This window comes from Dipodomys spectabilis, unplaced genomic scaffold (genome assembly GCF_019054845.1).
Source record: "Dipodomys spectabilis isolate Male_0828 unplaced genomic scaffold, ASM1905484v1 ptg000042l, whole genome shotgun sequence".
NCBI classification, from domain to species: domain Eukaryota; kingdom Metazoa; phylum Chordata; class Mammalia; order Rodentia; family Heteromyidae; genus Dipodomys; species Dipodomys spectabilis.
The window spans coordinates 2944537-2969636 of NW_024870719.1; the positions used below are offsets into that span (position 1 = coordinate 2944537).

Here is a 25100-nt window from a genome sequence, read left to right on the forward strand (position 1 = left end):
TAGCCTTGAGCAAAATAGCTTAAGAACAATGCCCAGGCCTTTAGTTCAAGCCCACACAAACAAAAATGTATTTCACTCATTAGCTTTTAGGTCCAAAAACTTAGTATTACACTTTGGTATGTTCTCTAACTTCATGAACAATTAGGAAGGTAGCTTGTAGGGGAATAGAGATGAAAGGTATTTTTTAAACTAGAAGGAGAAATGTGGATACTCTATATGTGCAGAAGCCACTGGCCAAGTATCTTGCCAGAAAGTTCTAAAATGTAAAGTGCATGTATATATGACTGTAAATTGATATATTTAAATAATGGGAAAAGTCATATTTTCATGACACCTTGTAAATTTCCAACTTGACTGCCCATTTCTTATGCTAACATCTATCTTTTAGGCTATGTCTGAGACTCTTTGTTAAAGCATTAAATAAGTATAATTGCTATTGCTAGAGCCATCAGCAAAATCCCGGCTTAAGACTAAGAGAACCATCACATAACAACTCTTATGTGCATTTACAGTTTTAACTCTTTGGAAACAGTGTATTGTATTGTATTGCATTATGTTGTGCTGTATTGTAAGATCCTCATGTCTCAGCCTCCTGAGACATTTAGGATTACAGACAGGCATGAGCCACCAGTGCAGGGCTACTTTCCCACTTTTTATGTCTGAACACTACTGTAATTATGAGACATCTCCATTGGTTTAATAGTGTGTTATCAGTAACAATGCTAGAGTAAATACATTGCTGTTTATCTGTGGTATGGTTTCCTACACATGGAAGTCCTAGTGTATTTGTAATCCTGGGCAGATATTTTCTGTCTTGGGAAAGTTAAGTCTATTTTCCTTAACACATTATATAGGTGATCTCTGAAAGATCTTTTTTTTTTGTTGTTGTTGGTCATGGGGCTTGAACTCAGGGCATGGACACTGTCCTTGAGCTTTGAGCCACAGCACCACTTTGAGCTACAGTGCCACTTTTTTTTTTTTTGGTCGGTTGTGGGTCTTGAACTCTGGGCTTGGGCACTATCCCTCAGCTCTTCAGCTCAAGGGGAGCACTCTACTGCTTGAGCTAGAGTGCCATTTCTGGTTTTCTAGTGGTTTATTGGAGATAAGAGTCTCACAGTTTCCTGCTCAGGCTGGCTTTGAACTGTGATCCTCAGATCTCAGCCTCCTGAGTACCTAGGATTACAAGAGTGAGCCGCTGGTGCCCGGCCTTACTTATGTTTTTGATTTTTTAAAATTGTTATTTGGTGGTGTAAAGAGGGGTTACAGTACCATAAGGAGGGTAATGAGTACATTTCTTTTTGGACAATGTCACTCCTTCCTTCGTTCTCTCCCAGTCTAAAATATAATTTTTAGATTTAGTTGGGCCTGATAGCTCAGACCTGTAAGTAATCCAAGCCTTCTGGAAGTCAAGATAGGAAGATCAAAGTCTGACACCTGCCCTACTGGAGAACTATCTGAAAAATAACTGCAGTGAAAGGGGCTAGGGACATGGATTACATCACATATCCCTGAAGGGAATTTGAGGCCTTAGGTTCAAGCCTCAGTACTGACTGAAAATGAAGTTTATCTGTAATAATGACACTTACCTTAGGGTTTTTTGTTTTTGTTTTTGGTCATGGGGCTTGAACTCAAGGTCTGGGAGCTCTCCCTGAGCTCTTTTGCTCAAGTCTAGTGCCCTACCACTTTGAGCCACAGTGCCACATTTGGCTTTTTCAGAGTAGTTTATTGGAGATGATTCTCATGGACTTTCCTGCCTGGGCTGGCTTTGAAAGGTGATTCTCAGATCTTAGCCTCCAGAGTAAGTAGGATTACAGGCCTGACCCTCAGGGTTCTTGAGAATTAAACTCATGTAACCTTTGTAATAAATTTCCCAAGATATTTGATAAAGAGTATAAACATAGTCAATTACTATGGGTTATTATGATGATATTGGGTCTTCATTGTCTATGGAATAACTTGTCTGAGAAAAGATAACATCTTAAATCAATTATGTTTTTTTCAATGGAAACAAGTTAAATTAAGACTAATGATGTTTTGGTTGCATTTTTTTAAAAAAAATAGAAAATATACACTAAAAACGCGAAGACTTCTTTCTCATCTAGATTGTTGGTCGAAAAAAGTTTTTAAAGTGCAATTTACTTTCTACAGTGACTGTTCAATATAATAGTGTATTAGAGGTAATACAGGTAGAGGAGACTATTCCCTAGTTCTGTAGGCTCCAAGAGTAGGCAAAGACCCTTTCCAGCAGAAGACCTCACCATCTTACAAAAACATCTTGACTTGTCAGGGAGGTCAGACAATCACTTGGCGGGAAAAGGATAAATTCAGACCAAAACCGCACAATCTGTTTCTGTTTAGTTTATAAACTGCATTGGAGTGTCTCAGCTTTCATGCCTTGTGGGACTTGAAGTCCAGCAGGAAGATAAGAGCTGGATTGCTGAGCTATGGAAACCCACAGCCAGGGAAGGTCTGAACACTATGGACTACAACTCCCGATATGCACCAGGAGGCCGCGCCGTAATTACAGCCAACCAACCGTACTGGAGTAAAGTAAGCCCCGCCCCGGGCCCGGAGACGGCCTTCGCCAATGGCAGAGCTCCCGTGGCAGAGCCTGCGGGTTAGGCTGTGAGGCCCGGGCCGGGGGCGGGGAGGAGTCGAAGGGGTTCCAAGCGAGCACGGCCGCTTGGGGTGGGTCGGGGCTTTCGTCGCGCCCTTCATTGAAGCGGCGGTGGCCGGGCTGGGCGCCGGAAGGGGAAGCGACGGCGCGGCTGGAAAATGCCGGTCCATTCCCGAGGGGATAAGAAGGAGACGAATCATCACGATGAGATGGAGGTGGACTACGCCGAGAACGAGGGGAGCAGCTCGGAAGACGAGGACACAGAGAGCTCGTCGGTCTCCGAGGATGGAGACAGCTCAGGTGTGCGACAACGCCCGGCCTGGACCCCCGAATCCCTCCCCCCACTCCTTTTCCGCGGCGCGAGCCAGGCCGCTCGCGGCACGCCGGGCAGCGGCGTCCCGCTGGGAGAGGGGGCGGGGAAAGCGGGAAGGGGCGGGGACTAGCTGGCCGCCCTGACTGACAGCCAGCGTGCACCCGGCGGGGTCTCGGGCGCTGCTGGGCTCCCCGCGGGGTCTCGGGGGCGGGGCGGGGCGGGATGGGATGGGCCTAGGCTAGCGGAGCCGAGGGGACGCATTGGCGTCAGGGCCTTGGTGGTGTCACCCCCCCCCCCCCCAGTTGGTTGGGGAGATTGAGGAAATTCCTCCCCGCCCCATCCAGATTTTTCACCTTTGCAACTCTGAACTCTCCCCGTGGGTGGGTTGTTCCTGCCCAAGCCTTGTCCGGCTGTGATCCACACTTCATCGCTGTGCTCTTTCGGGTTGCACTTGGGAATTGTCCACTTTATGATAATCTGAAGTTTCAAGGAGAGAAAAGGACCAAAGAGAGGGATGATTTGGGATTCCCTACTGATTTATAAATTTTTTTTTTTGGGGGGGGGCATGGTTGAAATTCTCTAGAGATTTTCTTCTCTTCAGTTTTCCATCTTCAGGTTGTTTCAGAATTTTTTGTTGTTGTTGTTGAGGGGGGAGTGTGAGGAGGCAGGTTAAATTTCGAAACTTTAGGAGTGAGTATTTAAAAGGGAATGGGATTTGTGATTACTAGGATCCTTTTCTATTAATGAAGATGAAACTGAGTCTTACCATCTGGATTTTAGTCGGGTAGAGAGAAGCATGGATTACAGGTTGATGACTATGGTATCTGCCACACCTTCTTTTCTGTTTCCCTGTCAGAGCAAATCTTTTTGGAAGTATATCATTTCAATCAATAAATCAATATTGCAATCAATAAATCTCCCCAAATAAGTACTTCTGAATGACATCTTTGTGCAGCACCAGATGCTACTCAGTGTGATATGTAAATAGTTATGATCTAGCCCCAACTAGAGCTATCATAAGTCACCACTTTATTCAATTGCCCAATGAATGCTTGAGAGTAAACAATGCTGTGGGAATTCAAAAGCAGAGGAAATAAATTTTAGAATTGGGTGGTCAGAAGTGTTTGAAGAAAGTGGAATTACTGGACTTATCTTGAAGAGTGAGTAGAATTTAGGTTGGTGTGATAAGGTTGAATGTGCCTAGAAGAGAAGGAATGTGAGAGAAAGTGCAAAGGCCAGAACTGAAGGCATATTCAAGAGTGAGAAAACTAGTTTGGTTGGGAGAAGGGCTTGAGCTCCAAGAGGAAAAGGAAAGTGTGTATGTGAAAGATTTCAAAGAAAGAGGCATACAACAGAATTGATGAATGCAAGTTTAGGAATGAAGATAAGTTAAACCCAGATACAAGGAGAATGGTGTAGCATTAACTGAAAATAGAAGAGGAAATCTTTGAGATGAAGATAGACAATGAAGTATTTTAATGACATAAGTTGTATACTTAAGTAACAATGCATTGGAATCTACCTGAGATGGAATCTACCTCAGAATAATCCTGAAATCATCCCCCTTGCCACGGAAGTACATTATATTTCAAAATAGGAGTTATAAGGAAAAACATCTAGACTTTATGAATACATTTCTTACATCTGTAAAACTTCTTTTGAGACAAGGTATTTATTTTTTATTTTTATTTTTATTTTTTGGGTCCGGTCGTGGGGCCTGAACTCTGGGCCTGGGCGCTGTCCCTCAGCTCTTCAGCTCAAGGCTAGCACTCTACCACTTGAACCACAACGCCACTTCCAGCTTTTTTCTTTTTGCTTATGTGGTGCTGAGGAATTGAACCCAGGGCCTCAGGCATGCAAGGCAAGCACTCTACTACTGAGCCACCTTCCCAGCCCGAGACAAGGTTTTATGATGTAACTTAGAATTAAAGCATTTTTGTCAAATGTTCTTTGTGTGTGTGCGTGTGTGTGCGTGTGCGTGTGTGTGCGTGTGTGTGTGTGTGTGTGTGTGTGTGTGTGTGTGTGTGTGTGATGTGTGGTATGCCTGTCCTGGGGCTTGAACTGTCCCAGAACCATCCCTGAGTTATTTTTGTCCAAGGCTAGTACTCTGCCACTTGAGTCATAGCTCTACTTCTGGCTTTTTAAAAAGTAGTTAATTAGAATAAGAGTGTGATTGGGAGTCTCAGATCTCAACCACTTGAGTAGCTAGGATTACAGGCATGAGCCACTGGTGCTTGGCTGTCCCCCCCCCCCCCCCCATCCTCTCTTGCTCCCCACTAGACTTTGAACTCAGGGTCTTACATTTACTAGGCAGGCCCTTTGCTGCTTGGGTCACATGTCCAGCCCAATTCTGCATTTTTGATGGGAGATAGACTCAGAAAATTACATCTGCATTTCCACTTGCGATTTTTATATGTTGTAAATTTTCACTTGTTTTCTATTTCATCAGAGAAAATAAAGTAGTTCGTGAAGATTCAGTGATATCTGAATAACAAGTCAGTTTTAAACCTTACATACATTTTGTAGTGTGCTTCTTATAAAATCATTTCTATTCTACCATGTCTTGCATGTTAAACTTCCAGTTTTATGCTTCTGAAACCTTGGTATTGAGCAGATCCTAAGGCTACAGAGAAACCTCTACTACCTAAAAAACTTGAGAAATAAGTCATGTTAACGTACCAAGGTTTTATTTCTGTTTTTGTAGTGCTAGAGAGAAAACCTAGTGCCTTGCGCATGCAAGGCAAGCATTCTACCATTGAGTTACACAGCTCAGTGAGTATGTTTGTAACCCAGGGACCAAGTTTAAACAGCTATGAGCTCACTTATTAAAACCCATAAATTTTTTTTTTTTTTTTGGTCGGCTGTGGGGCTTGAACTTTGGGCCTTGGCACTGTCCCTCAGCTCTTCAGCTCAAGGCGAGCACTCTACCACTTGAGCTACAGCGCCACTTCCGGTTTTCTGGTGGTTTATTGGAGATAGGAGTCTCACGGTCTCTCCTGCCCGGGCTGGCTTTGAACCGCGATCCTCAGATCTCAGCCTCCTGAGTAGCTAGGATTACAGGCGTGAGCCACCAGCGCCCGGCCCCAGAAATATTTTTAATTTGATTTTGAAAATTCAAAAGAACTTTCAACGTGAAAATAAATAAGTGAATGTAATTTAACTCTTTTCCTCACAATTGGACTTTTATTTGGTGAAGATTAAGGTATAGATCAGTTTGTGCTTCAGATATTTTGGTGTATTGCCTATATAAGATGTGAAAATGGAATATGTGGAATATAGGACAGATCTGATAATTAGTAGCTGCTTTCCTTAAAAGTTGGTTTATTTTTCTCCTTCATTGCCTCTTTCTTTTTCTTTCTTTCTTTTTTTTTTTTTGTGTATGTTGGAACCGGAGCTTGTACTGATGACCTTTTGCTTCTTGCACAGCTTTTTCATTCACAGATGTGCTACCACTTGAGCCACACTTCCAATTCAAAATTTTGCTATTTCAATAGAGATACAGCCTTCAGATCTCAGCCTCCTAAATAGCTAGAATATAGGTGTGAGCCTCTGGCACCTAATTTCTCTGCCTCTTTTTCACTGACTGAGAGTAATTTGGGAAGAGGAAACAATTCAAGCATGAGTGGCAGTCCAAGATACCATGTGTGGTAAACATAATGAGACTAGTTTACTTTTTTATATTTCTGGCTAATCAGCCAGGTGAAAACTTGTGAAGAAAGAATTCTGGTATTGACTGGCATTTACCTTTTTTATTTTGGGTCCGGTCGTGGGGCCTGAACTCTGGGCCTGGGTGCTGTCCCTCAGCTCTTCAGCTCAAGGCTAGCGCTCTACCACTTGAGCCACAGTGCCACTTCCGGCTTTTTTCTTTTTGCTTATGTGGTGCTGAGGAATCGAACCCAGGGCCTCAGGCATGCAAGGCAAGCGCTCTACCACTGAGCCACCTTTCCAGCCCCATAGAGTTGCTGTAATTTTAACTCATCTATATCTTAGATTAATTCTGTAGTGGAAATTATTTTGGATAACAGTTATTTATTTTCCCATAAGGTTTAATATACATCTTACACATTTAGTTTCATATTCTCATTTGAATTAACATCAGATAAAATTGCAACAAAACAAATCTGATATTAATCTTGATTCTTTGATATTTGCTTTTTTGTTACAGAAATGGATGATGAAGACTGTGAAAGAAGGAGAATGGAGTGCTTAGATGAAATGTCCAATCTTGAAAAACAGTTTACCGATCTGAAAGATCAGTAAGTAGTGACTTCAGAAAGTCCTTGCCATTGAGTCTCAGTTGCGTCACATGTACACTAGCACAATACCAATAACGTTTTCTCTCAACTGTTTTCCTTTTTGTATTTTATGGGATAGGCTGTTTTGATTTAAGAGATGTTTCACCTTTTTTTTTTAACTGCCAAGAGACCCCATTAACTAAACAGAGTTTTGAGGCAGATCTTATTTTTGGGGGGATAGGTAAGGGAAGGTCTACTATAAGATTTGTTATGTAGGTATTGGTGATTAAAGTATTTTCCATGAATTTCTGAACCCTTGGTTCTTTGGTAAATAATTGGCTAAAGATAGCATTTTTAAAATTTGAAGATAAAATGGTTTGTCCCAAATATTCTTTTTTGTTTTGGTTGTAGAGCTTGAACTCTGGGCCTGGGCGCTGTCTCTGAGCTCTTCAGCTCAAGGCTAGAGCTTTACCACTTGAGCCACTGCGCCACTTCCAATTTCCCAAATATTCTATGTCTGATGAATTGGTTTTGTTTTTGTCCTACTCTGCATAGTATGACTGTTACATATTTATATAGCTTTGAAATATATCTTATAAATTTTCTTTTTCTTCAGATTTCTATCACCATGGCCAGGCTTGGTAGTTCACTCTCCCAGTATTTGGGTGGCTGAGGTAGGACAATTGTAAGTTTAAAGCCAGCTTAAGCCATAAGCCACCTAGTGAGATCATGTCTCAAAAGAAAAAAAAATTACATTTAAAATTTTAAACTGTTAAGTTGTTATAAAAATAAGTCTTATTTCCATTTTACCTATGAAAAAATTACATTTAGCAAGGTTAATTAATTCCCATAGTTTATTAGAAAGTGCTAAATAAAGCCAGGTTTTTTGCCTCTTGGTGTTTCTGTGTTCATTCTAATAAAAGTCCATTAACTTTGGAGGAAAGTTGGTGGACCAGAAAGAGCAGGGGCTCTCATTCCAGACTTTTGACTGGTTTAATGATGATAATAAAGGGCTGCGGTATAACTCAATGGTAGAATGCTTGCTTAGCCTGTACAAAGCCCTGGGTTCAATCCTAGTTCCACAAATGAATGAATGCATGAGTGAATGAATGAGTGAAAAAACAGGTAACAGTAGTATTCTTATTATCTACTGTGAAGATTGAGGAGTAGTATGAAAATTTTTTAGCCATTTGCTTGGTATGATATATATCTATTAGATACTGTTACCTTCTTCCGTTCTCACTTTTTCTCAGTTTTGAGGTTTGACCCATGGGCTTTGTGCATGCTAGGCAAGCACTGAGCTGTAGCCTTACCACTTTTTGTTTTGAGATAGGGTCTTGATAAGTTGCCCAGGTTACCTTTAAACTTTGACCCTTCTGACACAGCCTCTTTAGTAGCTGGGATTACAGGATTGCATTACCACATCCAGCTTTCCCTTTATGTGATTTCATTGTAGTATGAGGCATTTGAAACTTATGAACAAATAAATATCTGGATGGTATGGCAGCTGCTTTCTCCTTCTTTGGGTTGCTAGAGCAGCTTGTTGGTTTTTTTTTTTTTTTTAAGTTGTGGCTCATGCCTATAATCCTAGCTACTCAGAATGCTGAGATCTGAGAATCTTGGTTTCCATGGAGCCAGCCCAGGAAGACAAATCTGGAGACTCAGATCTCCAATTACCAGTAGAAAGCTGGAAGTAGAGAATGTTGCTCAAGTGGTACTCTACAGGTAGAGTACCTGCTGAGCAAGAACATGAGACCTTGAATTCAGGCCCCAATACAGTCCTTTTGCATTACTTAAGTCTTTCCAAGGCATGAGCTGGCACAACACTGGCATGAGCTGGCACAACACTGGCATGAGCTGGCACAACATGAGCTGGCACAACTTCTGTCAGATGCAGCTAATCTAATGTCCAGATGCTGTGCTTAACATGGTGGCAGCAACACATTGCACCTACTCTCACCCGCTCGTTTGTGCATCTGGAGGAGTACAGGGGAGAGAAGGAAGGAAGGAAACAGTGTGGGAAAGCCAGGAGGAGGTCAGCTGAAGTTGTGCAGGGCACAACCCAAGCATTGTTGATGGCGGATCTTCACCCTGGGGTCTTCATCAGCTTTGAGCCGGTCCAGTACCATGCTGATGATATAGCTGAATACACTGTGAGGCTGGATTTTCTGGAACGAAAGGCTAGACAACTTCTCTGCAATGGCAACTTTTCCCTGGAATTGCTGTTCTTCCCATGTTGTATCACTATGAACAGTGTCTAGTTCTTTCGTTATCAAATGTTGAATAAAGCTGGATCTAGTTTGCTCCCAGATGGGCTTGTGTGCCTTTAGGGAATGTCACCCAGCTTCACTGAGACTCAAGGGGCTGGAATGATGGCTTCAGTGGTGGTAAAAATTCAGGGCAGTCTGCTTTTTTTCCTTTCTTTCAGATGCCAGAACTCTTACATGAGAATGGACCTCCCTGGTGTTTTTTTGGGGGGGAGTGGGGATGGGTAGGATCTCTCTTTCTATGTAGTTCAGACTGACATTCAGCAACCTCTTGATTCTGCTTCCTAAGTATAGGGATTACATATGCCATCATACCCAGCTAATGCTCTTGTAATTGGAGAGAATGTAGAGTAGGTAAAGATATAAGCCACAGTGTCTTATAGGAGAGCTTTCATGTTGCAACTTTTTGGTATGGTCATAGGATGTGTACTAGGGGTTGTAATCTAAAGAGAAATTTATAAGCATATTGATACCTTAAGTTATTCAGATCCTAGCCTTTTATTTTTATGGATTCTCCATAATATTGCTGCTTATTAAGACATTAAAACTGTTTACTATATTTGGCATTAGCAGACTAACATAGATTTGTTTACTATAATAATTTTGTTGTTCTATTGGTGAATGTGTAGATATATGTAGGTATTGTTCCATGGTAGTTAACAAATTAATCTAAGTAATCTAAAATAATCCAAAGTTTAAAATTTTGGCTTTGAAATACACACTTTTGTTTATTCTAAAGATTTACATTACTGCCATCATGCTTTCTAGGGCACACTTGTAATCCCAACCATCAGGAGACTGAAGCAGGAGAATCTTGAGTTCAAAGCCAGCTTGATGTACAGAGCAAGACCTGTCTCAAAAGAAAGCAAAAGATTTACATTTCTAATTTAGAATTAAAATTAGTTTGAATCCCTAAAGAATATATTATTTGGGCAAAATGGAGTTCATCCTAGGGAATGATCATTCTGGAAAATTGGAAGCAAATTTGTGTTTTTATAATTTAGCACAAGTAATCTACGAACAATTCTTATTAAATGAATTAAGATCCACTCATTTAACTTTAAAGTATATTTTATAGTTATCTAAGAAAAGCTCTAGTATAATGTAATATATTACATAGGAAAACTTTGCAGCTAATGTTATAGATCTAATATTGTTCATTCTAGGACAGGAAGTTGCCTTGGTTTTGGCTCTCTATGGCTAACTATTGCCACCAGTTGTTTCTTCTAACAGCCTCACCCATCTTTAAAATTAAGAGTACACTGTGAGCATGAGCATAATTTAATAAGGTTTTTAAGGAATTCCTCCTTCCTTCCCTCCCTTCCTCACTTTCTTCTCCTAGTGCTCCTTTTCTCTCCCTCCATTCCTCTTTCCCTCCCTCCCTCCCTCTCTCTTCCTCTCTCCCTCTCCCTCTCCCTCTTTCTCTTTCTGTCTCTCCCTCTCCCTCAATCTTTCTCTCTCTCTCCCCCCTCTTTTTTTTTCTCTCTCTCACCTTCCCTTTGCTTTTTTGGTGGTATTGGGATTTGAACTAAGGGTCTTGCATTTGTAGGCAAATGCTCCATTTCAGCCATGCCTCCAATCCTTTTTTACTTTAGTTATTTTTGGATGGTATCTTAAGTTATGTTCTGTACTGCTTCCCTATAGCTAGACTAAAAGGTGCATGCCATCATTCCTGGCTTTTATTGGTTGAGATGGACTCTTGCTAATTTTCTGCAATCCTCCTCCTAGTTGCTTTCCAAGTAGTTCTTGGTGTGGGCCATTCACATGCTGCCTAGTTGCCTTATTTTTGTATTACTGTACTAGGTACTTTTTTTGTTGTTGTTTATTTTGTTTTTTATTGGTTGTGGGGCTTGAACTCTGGGCCTGCGCGCTGTCCCTCAGCTCTTCAGCTCAAGGCTAATAATGCTCTACCACTTGAGCCACAGTGCCACTTCCTGTACTAGGTACTTTTGTAAGATGTCTTAAATCCTTTTTAGAGGAGGTAGGAAGTCATTGTAATAATTGTATTCATAATCAAATTATCCTGCTTCTCCTGTTCTAGCACCACAGGGTACTATAGCATTCCCTTCATAAGGCAGAAAACTCACATTGCAGTTTCTGTAGTGTGGAAGGTAAGTTCTTCCACCTCATTCAAAAGGTAAAAGGATTGGTACCATCTAGGTTTTTGTCATTTTAATATTCAACATACAACAAACATTCATTGAGCTTCTACTTTGTAAATAGTGTTCTTTGCCATTGATGGTTTTATACTTCATTTGTAAAATTGTACTTATTTTGAGGGATATTTTCTACCTTCTAACTTCCTAAAAGGTTTTTTAATAGAATAATAATTCTTTTATCTTCTTCATTGAAGATGCTAGATCACAAATTCAAGAAACCCTGTCAGTATTTTGTATACGTTTGGTTTTCTTCGGATGTTCTTCCTTGGTGTCGTAATTTTAGTATTTTATCTAAAATTGAGTATTAACTTCAAAAATACGTTACCACTTTATATTTTTCTGACTTTATACATTTATCATTGTGTCTTGCATTTAGAAAGTTTTAACCCAGGCATGATAATGCATTTATTTTGGCAACAAATTCTTTAAGTTATATTGTGGTTGCTGCCAAGAGGCCATTAAAATAAAAAAGGAATATTTGTTTCATTAACATTTAAACTTAATTTTGCTCCTCAAGAATCATATTATAAAAATTGCTTATGCTAATTATATTGATTAATTACAAACAGTATTGGTTGTGTCACGTGTATTAGGTTATATTTTCAAGATAGAAGAGCAGAATTTGATATGAAACATAAGAACCATCAAGTTGGCCAAAGCTAACTGCTAGTTACACCAACACCTGCAGTATAACCAGTGGTTTCTTTGGGAAATTACTACATGCTGTCCTTCTGACATACCATGACATATTTGTTTTCGCCTGTGATAAAAGTAGCAAATGGAAAAAATAATTACAAAATGATCTTAAATCGGGCTAGGGGACTGACTGAAGTGGAAGAGCACCTACCTACCTAGCAAGTACCAGGCCTTGAATCCAGAACTCTGGTACTACTACAAACAGCAACAAAATAATTTAAATTGTTAAATTGGTAATCTGCTTAGTTTTTTTTTTTTTAATCACATCTTTAGAAATGTCGCAAAATCTGGATTAGTAGTATCTTTCATGAAGAATGACAATCTGGTTTTATAGAATTACTGCCAAAAATAAATACTGAATTATCTCATATACTTAGTTTTTGATAATCAAACTATTGTTTCAGCTGACAAAGATTTTTTTTTTTTGAGGTGTTGGTGACTGAACCCAGGGCTCTGCCCATGCCAGGAAAAATGTTCTATTACTGACATACATTTCTACCCTCAGATAAAAGTGTTTGTAAGCCAGGTGCCGGTGGCTCACAGGTGTAGCCCTAGCTACTTAGGAGGCAGAGATCTGAGGATCTCAGTTTGAAAGCTGGCCCAGTAGAAAAGTCCCCGAGAGACTCTTATCTCCAATTAACCACTCAAAAATCAGGAAATGGAGCTGTGGCTCAATTGGTAGAGTGCTAGCCTTCAGCACAAAGAGACTCAGAGGTAGTGCCCAGGCCCTGAGTTCGAGCCCCATAACCCACAAAAAAAGTATTAAAAAGTTCCCCCATTCCCTGTTTTTCGTTTCTTCATCCATTGAGTAACTCATTTGTTACGTTTTCTTCATTTGTAGTTGAGATGAATTGGGTATGTGAGATCATGGGGCCATACCCATTGTCTTTTTTTCCCTTCCCTTTTGCAGTATTGGGGTTTGAACTCAGGGCCTTATACTTGCTAAGCAGGCCCTTTTCCACTTGAGCTACTCTGCCACCCTCCCCCCCTTTTTTTTTAAATGTTGGTTGTTTTTTGAGATAGGATCTTGTTTAAGATTGTATAGACTTGTGAGACTCTGATCCTCCTGTTTGTGCCTTTCTGAGTAACTGGGATGACAGGAATGAACCACCATCTCTAGTCATTATTCCAAGATGGAGTGTTGTGAACTGGCCTATTTTGTTTTGCTGGATTTGTCCTGGAGAAGTGATCTCTTGATTTCTGTCTCCCAAGTAGATACAGGGCTCAAGCCACTCCTTGACAACTATCCATTGCTTTTATCTTCTCTGCTCTACTTCCTTTTCATTCTGTTTTAAAATTAAGTAGGCTTTGGGTGTGGTGGCATACATCCAGTACTCAGGAGGCTAAGGCAGGAGGATTGTAACTTTGAGACCATCTTGGACTAATGAGACCCATCTCAATATGCACCTCCCCTTACCCCCAATTAAATTGGCTAAGTATTGTATTGACTCCATTTTAGGAAAGACAGAAAAAAACCAGGAAATTATTTATTTTGACAACTAGTTAAAAAATGCTTTCCTATGTAGGTGTTGGGCTCAAGCCTGTAATACTGGCTAATTGGAAGGTAGAGATTGATGAATCATGGTTAGAGGCAAACCTGGTGGGGGGAAATTCATGAGACTGTATTTCATCCAGTGTCTGGGTGTGGTGGTATACCAATGTCATTGTAGCTACATATCAAGGCATAAAAAGGAGAATCATAGTCCAGGCTGACCTGAACATTTAGGGTGATCCTCTTTCAAAAATAACTAACCCATGCCCAGTTGGGCTGTGATGACTCATGTCTATAATCCTAGCTGCACAAAGCTAAAACCTAGAGGACTGGAGTTTGAAGCCAGCCTGGATGAAAAAGTTCAAAGGGCTCCATCTCCTGTTAAACCAGCAAAATGCCAGACTAGAAGCATGACTCTAATGATAGAGTGCCAGCTATAAGCAAGTAATCCCAGCATGTGAAAGGCCTGAATTCAAGCTTGTGTACCAGCAAAAGCAAAGCAAAACAACAAAAGAACGGCTCCACACAAAAAGGGCTGGCAGAGTAGCTGAAGTGGTAGAGCATCTGCCTAGCAAGTGGGAGACCCTCAGTTCAGAGTTCCAGTATCTCTAAAAGGAAAACTTCTTTTTAAAAACTCCGAATTTAAATGATTTTCAGTCTTAGAAATGATTTATTGTTTTTCAATCCAGGTTCTTTTTTTTTTTTTTTGGGCCCAGTCATGGGGCCTGGGCCTGGGTGCTGTCCCTCAGCTCTTCAGCTCAAGGCTAGCACTCTACCACTTGAGCCACAGCGCCACTTCCGGCTTTTTTCTTTCTGCTTATGTGGTGCTGAGGAATCAAACCCAGGGCCTCAGGCATGCAAAGCAAGTGCTCTACCACTGAGCCAGCTTCCCAGCCCCTTGTTTTTCAATGCAAACAAAAACAAAAATTGAGAGTGCCAGAGTATATGTGTGTATTTACTGAGATGGTGTCCTGGCAATAATGCTAGGCTGCTCTTGAACTTCTAGACTCAGGTTATCTTTGCTTCACCCTTTCCCGTACCTGGATCTGTAGGCATGAGCCACTAGCCCTGGCTTTCAGTAGTTTTTTTTTATTGTATTTTTTAATTAACAATTGTATTTTTTATTAATTATTATAAGAATACTGATGAAAAAATCATAGACTAGTATCCATCCTATGATGATTTGTATAAAGACAAATTTTTTCACTTGTGATCAGAGCAAAAATACATTTGATAGTTTATTAGAATGTCAATGATATTAGGAAAAATAATGTATACAAATGGAAAATTGTTAGCCATTGTTGGGATTTTTAAATTAATGTCTTAATTTCTGCTTTATTAAGACTTTATAAAGAACGATTAAGTCAGGTGGATGCAAAACTACAAGAAGTCATAGCTGGAAAAGCACCAGAATATTTGGAACCACTGGCAACTTTACAAGAAAATATGCAAATTCGTACAAAGGTAGCAGGTAGGAAAGTGAAACATTTTTTTAAAAATATAGTGTATTCTACGCTCTCCCTCTAAAGGTGTTTGTTAAGTTTGTTGTTGATGGTACTACAGATATATTTGCATTGATGGGATTATAGATATGCTTATATATTTACATTGCATTACAAGCATGTTGATAATTCATTGCGGTCAGCCTAGAGATTTATTAAAATCTCTTGGTTTTTCTCTGCTGCTGTGAGAGATTTACAAAAGAAAAACCAAACCAAAAAAAAAAAAAACAGCTGAAAGTGTGGTTCAGTGGTAGAGTATCTGCTTAGCAAACTTGAGGCCCTAAATTTAAGTTCCAGTATTCTCAAATAATGAATTCTCCAGTGGCTCACAATGTTATTTTAAAAATGTAAACAATTAGAAACTGGTATTTTCATTAAGAGATAATGATACTATCATAGATAATTCCCTATTAGATAATTTAAAGCTTAAGTATTTTTGGCATTTTTGATCTATGAGTGATAGGATTTTTATTTTATCTCATTAAAATTTTTTTTTTTTTTTTTTTTTTTGGTACTGGTTCTGGTGTTTGAATTCAGGGCCTGGGTGCTGTCTCTAAGCTTTTTTGCTCAAGGTTAGTGTTCTAACTTTTTGAGCTGCAACTTCTCTTTTGGCTTTTTGGTGGTTAGATATCAGAGTTTCATGGACATTCCTGCCCACGCTGGCTTCAAATGGTGATCCTCAGATCTCAGCCTCTAGTAGGATTACAGGTATCACTGGTACCTGGGTGCCTGGCTCATTTTATTTTATTTTTTTGTCAGTCGTGGGGATTGAACTCTGGGCCTGAGTGCTGTCCCTCAGCTCTTCAGCTCAAGGCTAGAGCTCTACCACTTGAGCTACAGCGCCACTTCTGGTTTTCTGGGGGTTTATTACAGATAAGAGTTTCATGGACTTTCCTGCCCGGGCTGGCTTTGAACTGCGATCCTCAGATCTCAGCCTCGCCTCCTGAGTAGCTAGGATTACAGGCGTGAGCCACCAGCGCCCGGCTCATTTATTTTTTAAGAGATGATTTTTATGTTGCCTAGGCTGATCCTGAATTCCTGGGCTCAAGCTGTCCTCCTGTCTCATCCCCTTGAGTACTGGAATTTTTGTTTTTTTAAATACTTATAAAACAGGGTGTTAATTACAGAACAGGAATTTAATCTCTAACCAGGTAATTTAATGATTCTTTTTTGTTTTAGTTTGGTAAATTTAGTTACTTATTTGTGGCAGAATAAGTGAAGATGTACTGTATTTGAATGGTTAAGCTTAGTCTTCTGTCTGTAACTGAATTCCAGTTTTAGTATGTCCTAGCATTTATCAGGGGATATATCCACTTGATGATAACTTTGGATTTCTTTTAATAGTTGAACTAATATCTGAACTTTAATAATGGAAATGCTGATTATTTTTCTTTTTTGGAACATGAATTGATCTTCATGTACCTGTGAAGTAAGACATTGTTGATAATAAGTTCTTCTTTACTAAATTTACCTTAAATCAAATTTTCTTCTTCTTTTTTTGGTAGTACTGGGTCTGAACTCAGCTCACTCTTCCACTTGAGCCACACCATCAACCCTTTTAGCTTTTATTTTTTGAATAAGATCTTACATATATTTATGGTCAGGCCAACCTGGACATTGATTCTCCTATTTACACTTCCCTTGTAGCTGAGGTGGCAGGCTACTGTGTCTAGCTTTCATTATTTAAATAGGGTCCCTTGACCTTTTTGCCTGCGCTGGTCTTGAACTGTGATCCTTCCAACCTCTGCCTCCTGAGTAGCTGTTGCTCACATCTGTTTTATTCTTAAGTTCTTAATAAATGTAGATGTGATAATTAACTTGGTGTCTTTGAAAATGGATTTGGCTTATCCTTAAAGTAAAAAAAAAAAAAAGCCCTACATTTCTTTGATGCTTTTAGACAAAATAGATGATGAACAAGTATTATTCAAGTGAATTATTTACTTTATGCTTTGGCCTCCATTTGTATATTGTAGATGGTATGTGTTGCTGATGTCATAGTTCTGGGTATGTGTCCCCTACTTTTACTTCACAGAAATGACTATATTTCTAAAGACATCTGTGGCAAGTATGCCTAGAGTTTTCTGTTTGCTGATTGGTGGTGACATATTGGTGTAGCCATGTTGCCTATTTTATACTATTGTCTTGATGTCTCTAAATTAAATATTGTTGGACATTTTTCCTATAGGTTAAGCCCTGTTGGAAGTACTATGAACATTGCACATTTTGTTATATCATTGTATACATTTGATCTCTTAATATTTGGAGTCAAAAAATAAGAAATATTTAAACATAGTGGTTTTGATGGCATATGCTATCAAACTTTCCTTTGAGTTTATATGACTAAGGAAACTAGAGTTTATTTTCTGTTTGCATTATAAGAAACTGAGTTGTCATTAAAGCATTTTTTTTTTCATTTTGATCATTCTCTATCAAATTCAGGAGTAATTTTTTGAAGAATGAAGTAAAAACAAAAAATTAGCAGTGTAGTTCGTTTCTTTGTAGGTCTTAAACTCTTAGTTTCTGGTCTTTGATATGTATTTTAATTGAAACTTTTTTGTTTTTGTTTTTAAAGATAAAGTTACCCATTTGCCAATTTCTTATTGATTCCTCTCATAAAATATGAAGACAGAGTTCCTATAGAGAAGTGATAATGAAACTCTTCATTGCTAACATAATCAAGAGTAATTGTGTTTGGTTGCAGGAATCTATAGAGAGCTCTGCTTAGAATCTGTAAAGAACAAGTATGAATGTGAAATTCAAGCTTCTCGCCAGCATTGTGAGGTAATTACACCTCTTCAAGCCTTTTCTGAGTTAGTAGTTTAAAAAGCAAATAAATAAATAAAAAACAATTACATAGTACTTCAGTCATCACTTGTGTGTGAGGTTTTTTTTTTTTTAATGTGGTTGTTCTGGAAGTATTGAAATAGGATACAAAGGAGCATAGAAAAGAAATGTGATAATTTTAGAAGTTTTGCGACTTTCTTTAGAAAGACTTTGTAAAGATAAGGTTATCTGGAATCTCTGAAATGATTAGTATAATTAGTATGATGTGGAAGTTTAGACTAAAACTGTGGTTTTAGTTGGGCTGTAGAATTAATTTCTGTCTAGATCTTCTTCCACTTTTTAGGGCAGCATTCTTTATAAAAAATGGTATATTTTTCTATAAACTTTGTTTATTTGAATAGTAGCCGAGGGTATCCTAGAACTTACCCAGGTTAAACTTTGAATCATCTTTTCTCTATCAGCCAAGTGCTAAGATTATAGGCTTGCTACCTGCTCACCAATTACTATTTAGATAAATGTCTTTTTTGTGAGTACTTGGATTTTCTTTACTAAGAAGGGTATATTTTTCATCTCTAGGTTGGTTTTTCCTTCATTGACTTCGCAAATATTTTTGCCCTGGAAATCAGATCTTTTCACTCTTTTTGATGGCTTCAAGTATCTTTTCACTTATTGTATGTGCTTTTTATATCTTACTTATTTTAGGTAAAAAGATACATTTTTCCATTAAGACTTCAAAGTTTACTTATAATATTTGGACTTCTAAACTACCTTTAATTTTTTTGTGTGTAGTATAAAATATGGTTCTTACTTTATTTTGTTTTGCATATGGATAGTTGATCTCAATACATTGGTTTCTAACAAATCATCAATTCTATCTCTTTATCAAATGTTTGAGTGTATGCTGATTTATTTCTAATATACTGATTTATTCATTAGTTTTTAGTCTAATACATATCGATAACTAAACTTGATAGTCTTACATTGTTCTTTTCCTTTGCACATTTTCTTTTTTGTTGGTTGTGGAACTTGAACTCAGGGCCTGGGCACTGTCCCTGAGCTTTTTCTTTTTCTTTTTCTTTTTTTTTTGGATCCGGTCGTGGGGCCTGAACTTTGGGCCTGGGTGCTGTCCCTCAGCTCTTCAGCTCAAGGCTAGCGCTCTACCACTTGAGCCACAGTGCCACTTCCGGCTTTTTTCTTTTTGCTTATGTGGTGCTAAGGAATCGAACCCAGGGCCTCAGGCATGCAAGGCAAGCGCTCTACCACTAAGCTACCTTCCCAGCCCTCCCTGAACTTTTTCACTCAAGGCTAGTACTCTACTACTTTGAGCCACAGTGCTACTTCTGGTTTTCTGGTGGACTTCACTGCTCAGCCTGTCTTTGAACCACGATCCTCAAATCTCAGCCTCCTAAGTAGCTAGGATTATAAGCATGAGCCACCAGCACCTGTCTTACAGTTTTTATTATAATTTTTTTTGGTACTAGGTTTGAATTTAAGGCTTTATACTTGCTCTTTTCAATATAATTTCGCTTTCTTTGATATATATCTAATCTCTCTCTAGATATATATCTGAAAGTGAAATTGTTGGCTTATCCTGTAGTTGTATTTTAATTTTTTTGCGGGGGGGGGGGGGGGTACTAGGATTAGAACTGAGAGACTTATTCTTGCTAGGGAGTAGCCCTACCACTTGAGCCATTCCTCCAGCCCAACTCATTCTGGTTAATTGAATATAAGATCTCACAGATTTTTCTTTCTGTTTAGGCTTTGAAGCATGAGTAGCTAGGATTATAGGTATGAGCCTATTTTGGGCTTTCTGTTGTAGCTGGGAAAACAGGCTTGTGCTACCATGCAGTTTCTTCTATTGAGATGGATCGAGTCTTGTAGATTTTTCTGTGTAAGCTAGACTTGAAGTGTGTGTGTATGTGTTTGTGTGTGTGTGTTCGTTCTGGGGCTTGAACTCAGGTTCTGGGCGCTGTCCTTGAGCTTTTTTGCTTAAGACTGGTGCTCTGCCATTTGACCTACAACTCCACTTCTGACCTTTTGGGGGTTAATTGGAGAAAAGAAGCTCATGGACTTTCCTGATGAGCTGGCTTCAAACATGATCTTTAGATCTCAGGCTCCTGAGTAATTTGGATACAGTACAAGCCACCGGCACTGGACTTGAATCTCGATCCTCTTTTCTCAGCTTCCCAAGTAGCTGAGTCGACAGGTGTGAATCACTTGTACCTGGCCTTTAATTTGTTAGTGAATCTCCTTTCTATTTTTTCATGTTGATTCTAATTTAGATTCCTACTAAGTGGGTTCCCTTTTCTCTACATCTTTGCTATTATTATCTTTTGCCTTTCTGACAGTAGTTATTCTCATAGGTGTGAGGTAATATCTCATAATAGTTTTGACTTTTACCATGAAAAATGGATAGATTATCTTAAGTGTATACATCTATTCAATTTAGTAATAGATTTTGGCTATTGAACTATTTAAAATGGTGGCTCATATTATTATTCTTTGCTACTGTTGAACCAGTCTGAGATTCAGATAGTGATTTGCAATTTTTTTTCTCCCATTCTCTAGGTTGCCTTTTTTTCCACTTATTACTTGTCTTTTGCTGTACACAACTTTTCTTTTTTAATTTTAGAAGTACTATTTGTGAGGTCATATCCAAAAAAGCATTGCCCAAATGTCAAGTTTATCTCTTGTATTTTCTTTTAGGAATTTTAAAGTTTTAATTATGTTTTTGTATGTAGTTTAAGATGAGGGTTCAGTTCTTTCTCTTCTCTCCTTCCCTTTTTCCCTCCCTCCCCTCCCCTTCCCTTTCCTTCCCTCTCCCTCATTTCCTTCCCTCCCCTTCCCTCCCTTCCTTCCCATCCCTCCCTTCCCTCTCTTCTTCCCTTCCTTGCTTCCTTCGTGGATATATAATTTTCCAGTACCATTTTTTTTGAAGGCTGTCCCTTTTCCCATTGTGTGGTTTTGTTACCTTGTCTAAGATCAGTTGACTGTATGTTTGTATGTATATGTATCTTTTTCATTGGTCTGTATGTTGGTCTTTATGCCAGTACTATACTATTTTGATTACTGCAGGTTTGTAATATGTTTTGAAATCAGAGGATATGATACTTCTTTGTTCTTAAGATTATTTGATTATTTAGGGTAGTATGTGGTTCCATATGGATTTTATAATTAGTTTTTTCTATTGCTATAAAAATGCCATTGAAATTTTGATAGGGATTATGTTGGAACTGCAAATCATTTTGAATAGTATGGGCATTTAAATTAAGTTTTAAATCTTCTAATATATGAACTTTGATTGTCTATCAACAACTTGTCTCCAGTTTCCTTTATCAGTGTTTGTAGTTTTCAGTGATTACTCTTTGCCTAAATTTATTCATTTATGTATTTTTTTTGTTGCTATCGATTGTGGCATTTTTTTTCATATTTTCCTTTTTAAATTTCCTTCACATCTATTACCCTTCTCTTCCCTACCTTCCCTATCTCTTTCCTCCCTTCTCTTTGACACAGAGTATCACATTGTGATGATACTCAACTTTGCCTTGAACTTGTTATATAGCCTAGTCTGTCTCAATCTCCTTGCCTCTGCCTTCATAGTACTGGGATTACAAGTGTACATTACAATGCCTGCTTCTGTTGGTTCTGGTTTGTATTTATTTATTTTTTTCTGAGTTTTTTTTTTTTTTTTTTTTTGTCCATTGTGGGACTTGAACTCTGGGCCTGGGTGCTGTCCCTGGGCTCCTCAGCTCAACTAGAGCTCTACCACTTTAGCCACAGCACCACTTCCGGTTTTCTAGGGGTTTATTGGAGATAAGAATCTCACAGACTTTCCTGCCCGGGCTGGCTTTGAACCATGATTCTCAGATCTCAGCTTCCTGAGTAGGCGTGAGCTACTGGCGCCTGGCTCTGAAGGATTTTTTTTTTTAAAGGGGATTTCTTTATTGAATTAAAAAATATTATAATAAAAGTGTACCTTATATTTTTATTATTACCTCTGTACCTTCCATTTCTATTGTTTTAATGGTTGCCTTCACTTTTCAGCTTGCATATCTACATTAGTAGGATCTAAAGTTAAATGTTGACTCTGCTCTCTTTTTGAGTTGGCTATATCTAACTCTAGTTACTGCCTTTTACAAGTTAAAAGTTTTTTTGTTGCCATTTTACCCTTCATGAAGACTTTTTGTTCCTGTCCTATAGAGTTAATTCTTTTTAGATTTATCTATACTTTTTTAGCTTAAAAAAAATCACTTTATTGTTTTAGAGGTGACATACAGCAGGGTTACCTTTACATAGTCAGGTAATAAGTACATGTCTTTTCTTTTGCTTAGTATCATCTGTTCCCTCATTCTCTCCATTCCCTCCCTCCCATTTCGGCCCATGAGTTGCCTGGTTCACTTTCATCAATGTCCAGTGCAGCTGGTGGGCTTTGCTACTGCACATTTTTACCTGCTTTCCACTGATTCTGTGCCCTCCCCCTACCTTCCCTCAGATGTGCACATGATATACCATAATACAGTGTGTAAAGAATACAGAATCATGAGAAAATGAAAAGACAAATTAAGAAAAGGTCCTTTGTTTCCTTTTCTTTGGAGTTTTAGTATGTATATTATTTGTATACATATGAAGAGGTGCTTGGGTATTACAACTTGGTGGACTCTTTTTAGCTTTCTGCATTGTGTTTTTCAGTTACCACCCTTCCTTGCATGTTCACTTTTGCTTCTTGAAGAACATCCTAGCTGTCTTCCCTTCTTTAATTGAAATTTCTGTTTTAAATGTCCAAAAATAGCTTTGCTTTTACTTATTGTTATGCTGTGCTTTTTCTTTCTTTCTTTTTTTTTTTTTTTGTCAGTCGTGGGGCTTGAACTCTGGTCCTGGGAGCTGTCCCTCAGCTCTTCAGCTCAAGGCGAGCGCTCTACCATTTGAGCCACAGCACCACTTCCAGTTTTCTAGTGGCTTATTGGAGATAAGAGTCTCATGGACTTTCCTGCCCAGGCTGGCTTTGAACTGTGGTCCTCAGATCTTAGCCTCCTGAGTAGCTAGGATTACAAGCGTGAGCCACAGGCGCATGGCACTTTTTCTTTTCATTGTATATTGTTCAATGAATTATGCTTAAACTTCCCCTCTCACACATTCTTTTCACCTTTGGATTAGTAATTATTTTATTTATCTTTAGCTTGCTTTTTTTTTTTTTTAGTTGTGAAAATACCATACAGAAGGGTTACAATTACATGGGCAAGATAATGAGTACATTTCTTATCAAGCATTGTTGCCTCCTCCTTTGTTTCCCTTCCCATCTCCCTAGCTTGCTCTGTGTGTGTGTGTGTGTGTGTGTGTGTGTGTGTGTGTGTGTGTGTGTGTGTGTGTGTGTGTGTAGGCACTATGTTTTGAACTCTCATGCTCTCACTTGGCTTCTTTTTTTTTTTTTTTGAGTACAGTCGTGGGGCCTGAACTCTGGGCCTGGGCGCTGTCCCTCAGCTTTTCAGTTCAAGGCTAGCTCTCTACCACTTGAGCCACAGTGCCACTTCCGGCTTTTTTTTTTTCTGCTTATGTGGTGCTGAGGAATTGAACCAGGGCCTCAAGCATGCAAGGCAAGTGCTCTACCACTGAGCCACCTTCCCAGCCCTCACTTGGCTTTTTTGTTTAAAGCTGTTGCTCTACCATTTTAGCCACGCCTTCAGTCTGTATTTTTTTTTTTTTTTCCTGGTTAATTGGAGATTGATTCTCCTGGACTTTTCTGCTCATGCTGGCTTTGAACTGCATCTTCTAGGTCTCAGACTTCTGGGTATCTGGGATTACAGGCATGAGCCGTTAGTACCTGGATCAGTATTGTTTTTTGAGAGGTCATTCTGCTTCTTGATTCTGACCTGTTTCCTTAAAATTTTTCTCTTTGTCCTTGATGCTGTGGAAGAGTAAGTTCTGTGAATGTTTTTTTATATTGTTACTTTAATATTTTCTTTTAGATTTTATTTTATTAGTTTAACCTTTTAGTCCAGGGTGGTGGTAGAAGGGATCAAACCCAGGGCCTCATACATTATAGACACATGCACTACCATTGAACCATACTTCTAGCCTCCAGGATACAGTTAAATTCATTTTCCTAACATTATTAGATTTCCAGTTGATCATTCCTTCATAACCAGGTTGTTTCTGTGTTTGAATTCTATCCTATATACTTTTTATTTCAGTACAATACAGTTGGGGGGGGGAAAACTATTAAAGCTTTCTTTGGTAGTATTGAGGTTTTGAACTCTGACCTCACATTTGCTAGGCAGGTGCTTTACCACTTGAACCATATTTCCAGCCCTTTTTGTTCTTATTTTTAAATAGAGTTTCGAACTGTTTGACTAGGCCATCCTTGATTGCAATTCTCATACATACACCTCTAAGCATATCTGGCATTACAGAAATGTAATTGGCTTGTTCTTTAAGACAGGATCCTTTAAGACAGCAATCTTCCTATCTCTGCTTCCCAAGTAGCTAGAATTACAGGCATGAGCCACCATGCCCAGTTATTGTAGCTTTTTAAATTTTATCCATCACTTTCTGGTAATGTCAGAAATCTCCCAGGGCTTTAGTCCTGAAGGAAGTTGAGAACTGTGAGGTATTTAAGTAAGGAAACTATCAAAGAGGATCTCATTCTGAACATAGGTCAGTGTGAGAAAGTGCCAAAATGGAACCTTGGGATACTCTCTTGGGGTTTCTTAAGACTGTCCTGATGAGAAAAGCATAGGTGTCAGCCTGAAATGGGCTAGTGAACAGGTTCAGTAAGTGCAGGTGTGGAGAATGGAAGTATACCAAGTGTTTATTTGTGTAATATTAAATAATTTTTGGAAGCACTGGGGATTCAACTCAGGGCCTCCCACTTGCTAGGCTAGTGTGCTACCACTTGAGCCATGGTCCCAAACCCATTTTTGTTTGTAGTTGTTTGTCATATAGGGTCTCAGGGCTTTGACCAGGACTGAAGTAAATGAGATAGATTATAGTCATGTGTCACTATGCCTCACAATAAGTATTACTATTATTATTTTTGGT

At 38.9% G+C, this 25100-nt stretch overlaps 1 protein-coding gene across 2 annotated transcripts in view; it reads left to right on the top strand.

The window, feature by feature from the left end:
* Positions 1-2630: 2630 nt before the first annotated feature.
* Positions 2631-25100, top strand: part of Brms1l (BRMS1 like transcriptional repressor) — a 36023-nt gene continuing 13553 nt past the window's right edge. Inside the window, exons 1-4 of one of the 2 annotated variants that reach the window (XM_042677902.1) lie at positions 2631-2917; positions 7096-7186; positions 15123-15250; positions 17983-18062. In XM_042677902.1, the coding sequence (XP_042533836.1) occupies positions 2776-2917; positions 7096-7186; positions 15123-15250; positions 17983-18062 (441 nt within the window). In that variant the 5' untranslated portion in view covers positions 2631-2775. The remainder of the gene's footprint in view (positions 2918-7095; positions 7187-15122; positions 15251-17982; positions 18063-25100) is intronic. The other variant, XM_042677903.1, reaches the window with a different exon arrangement.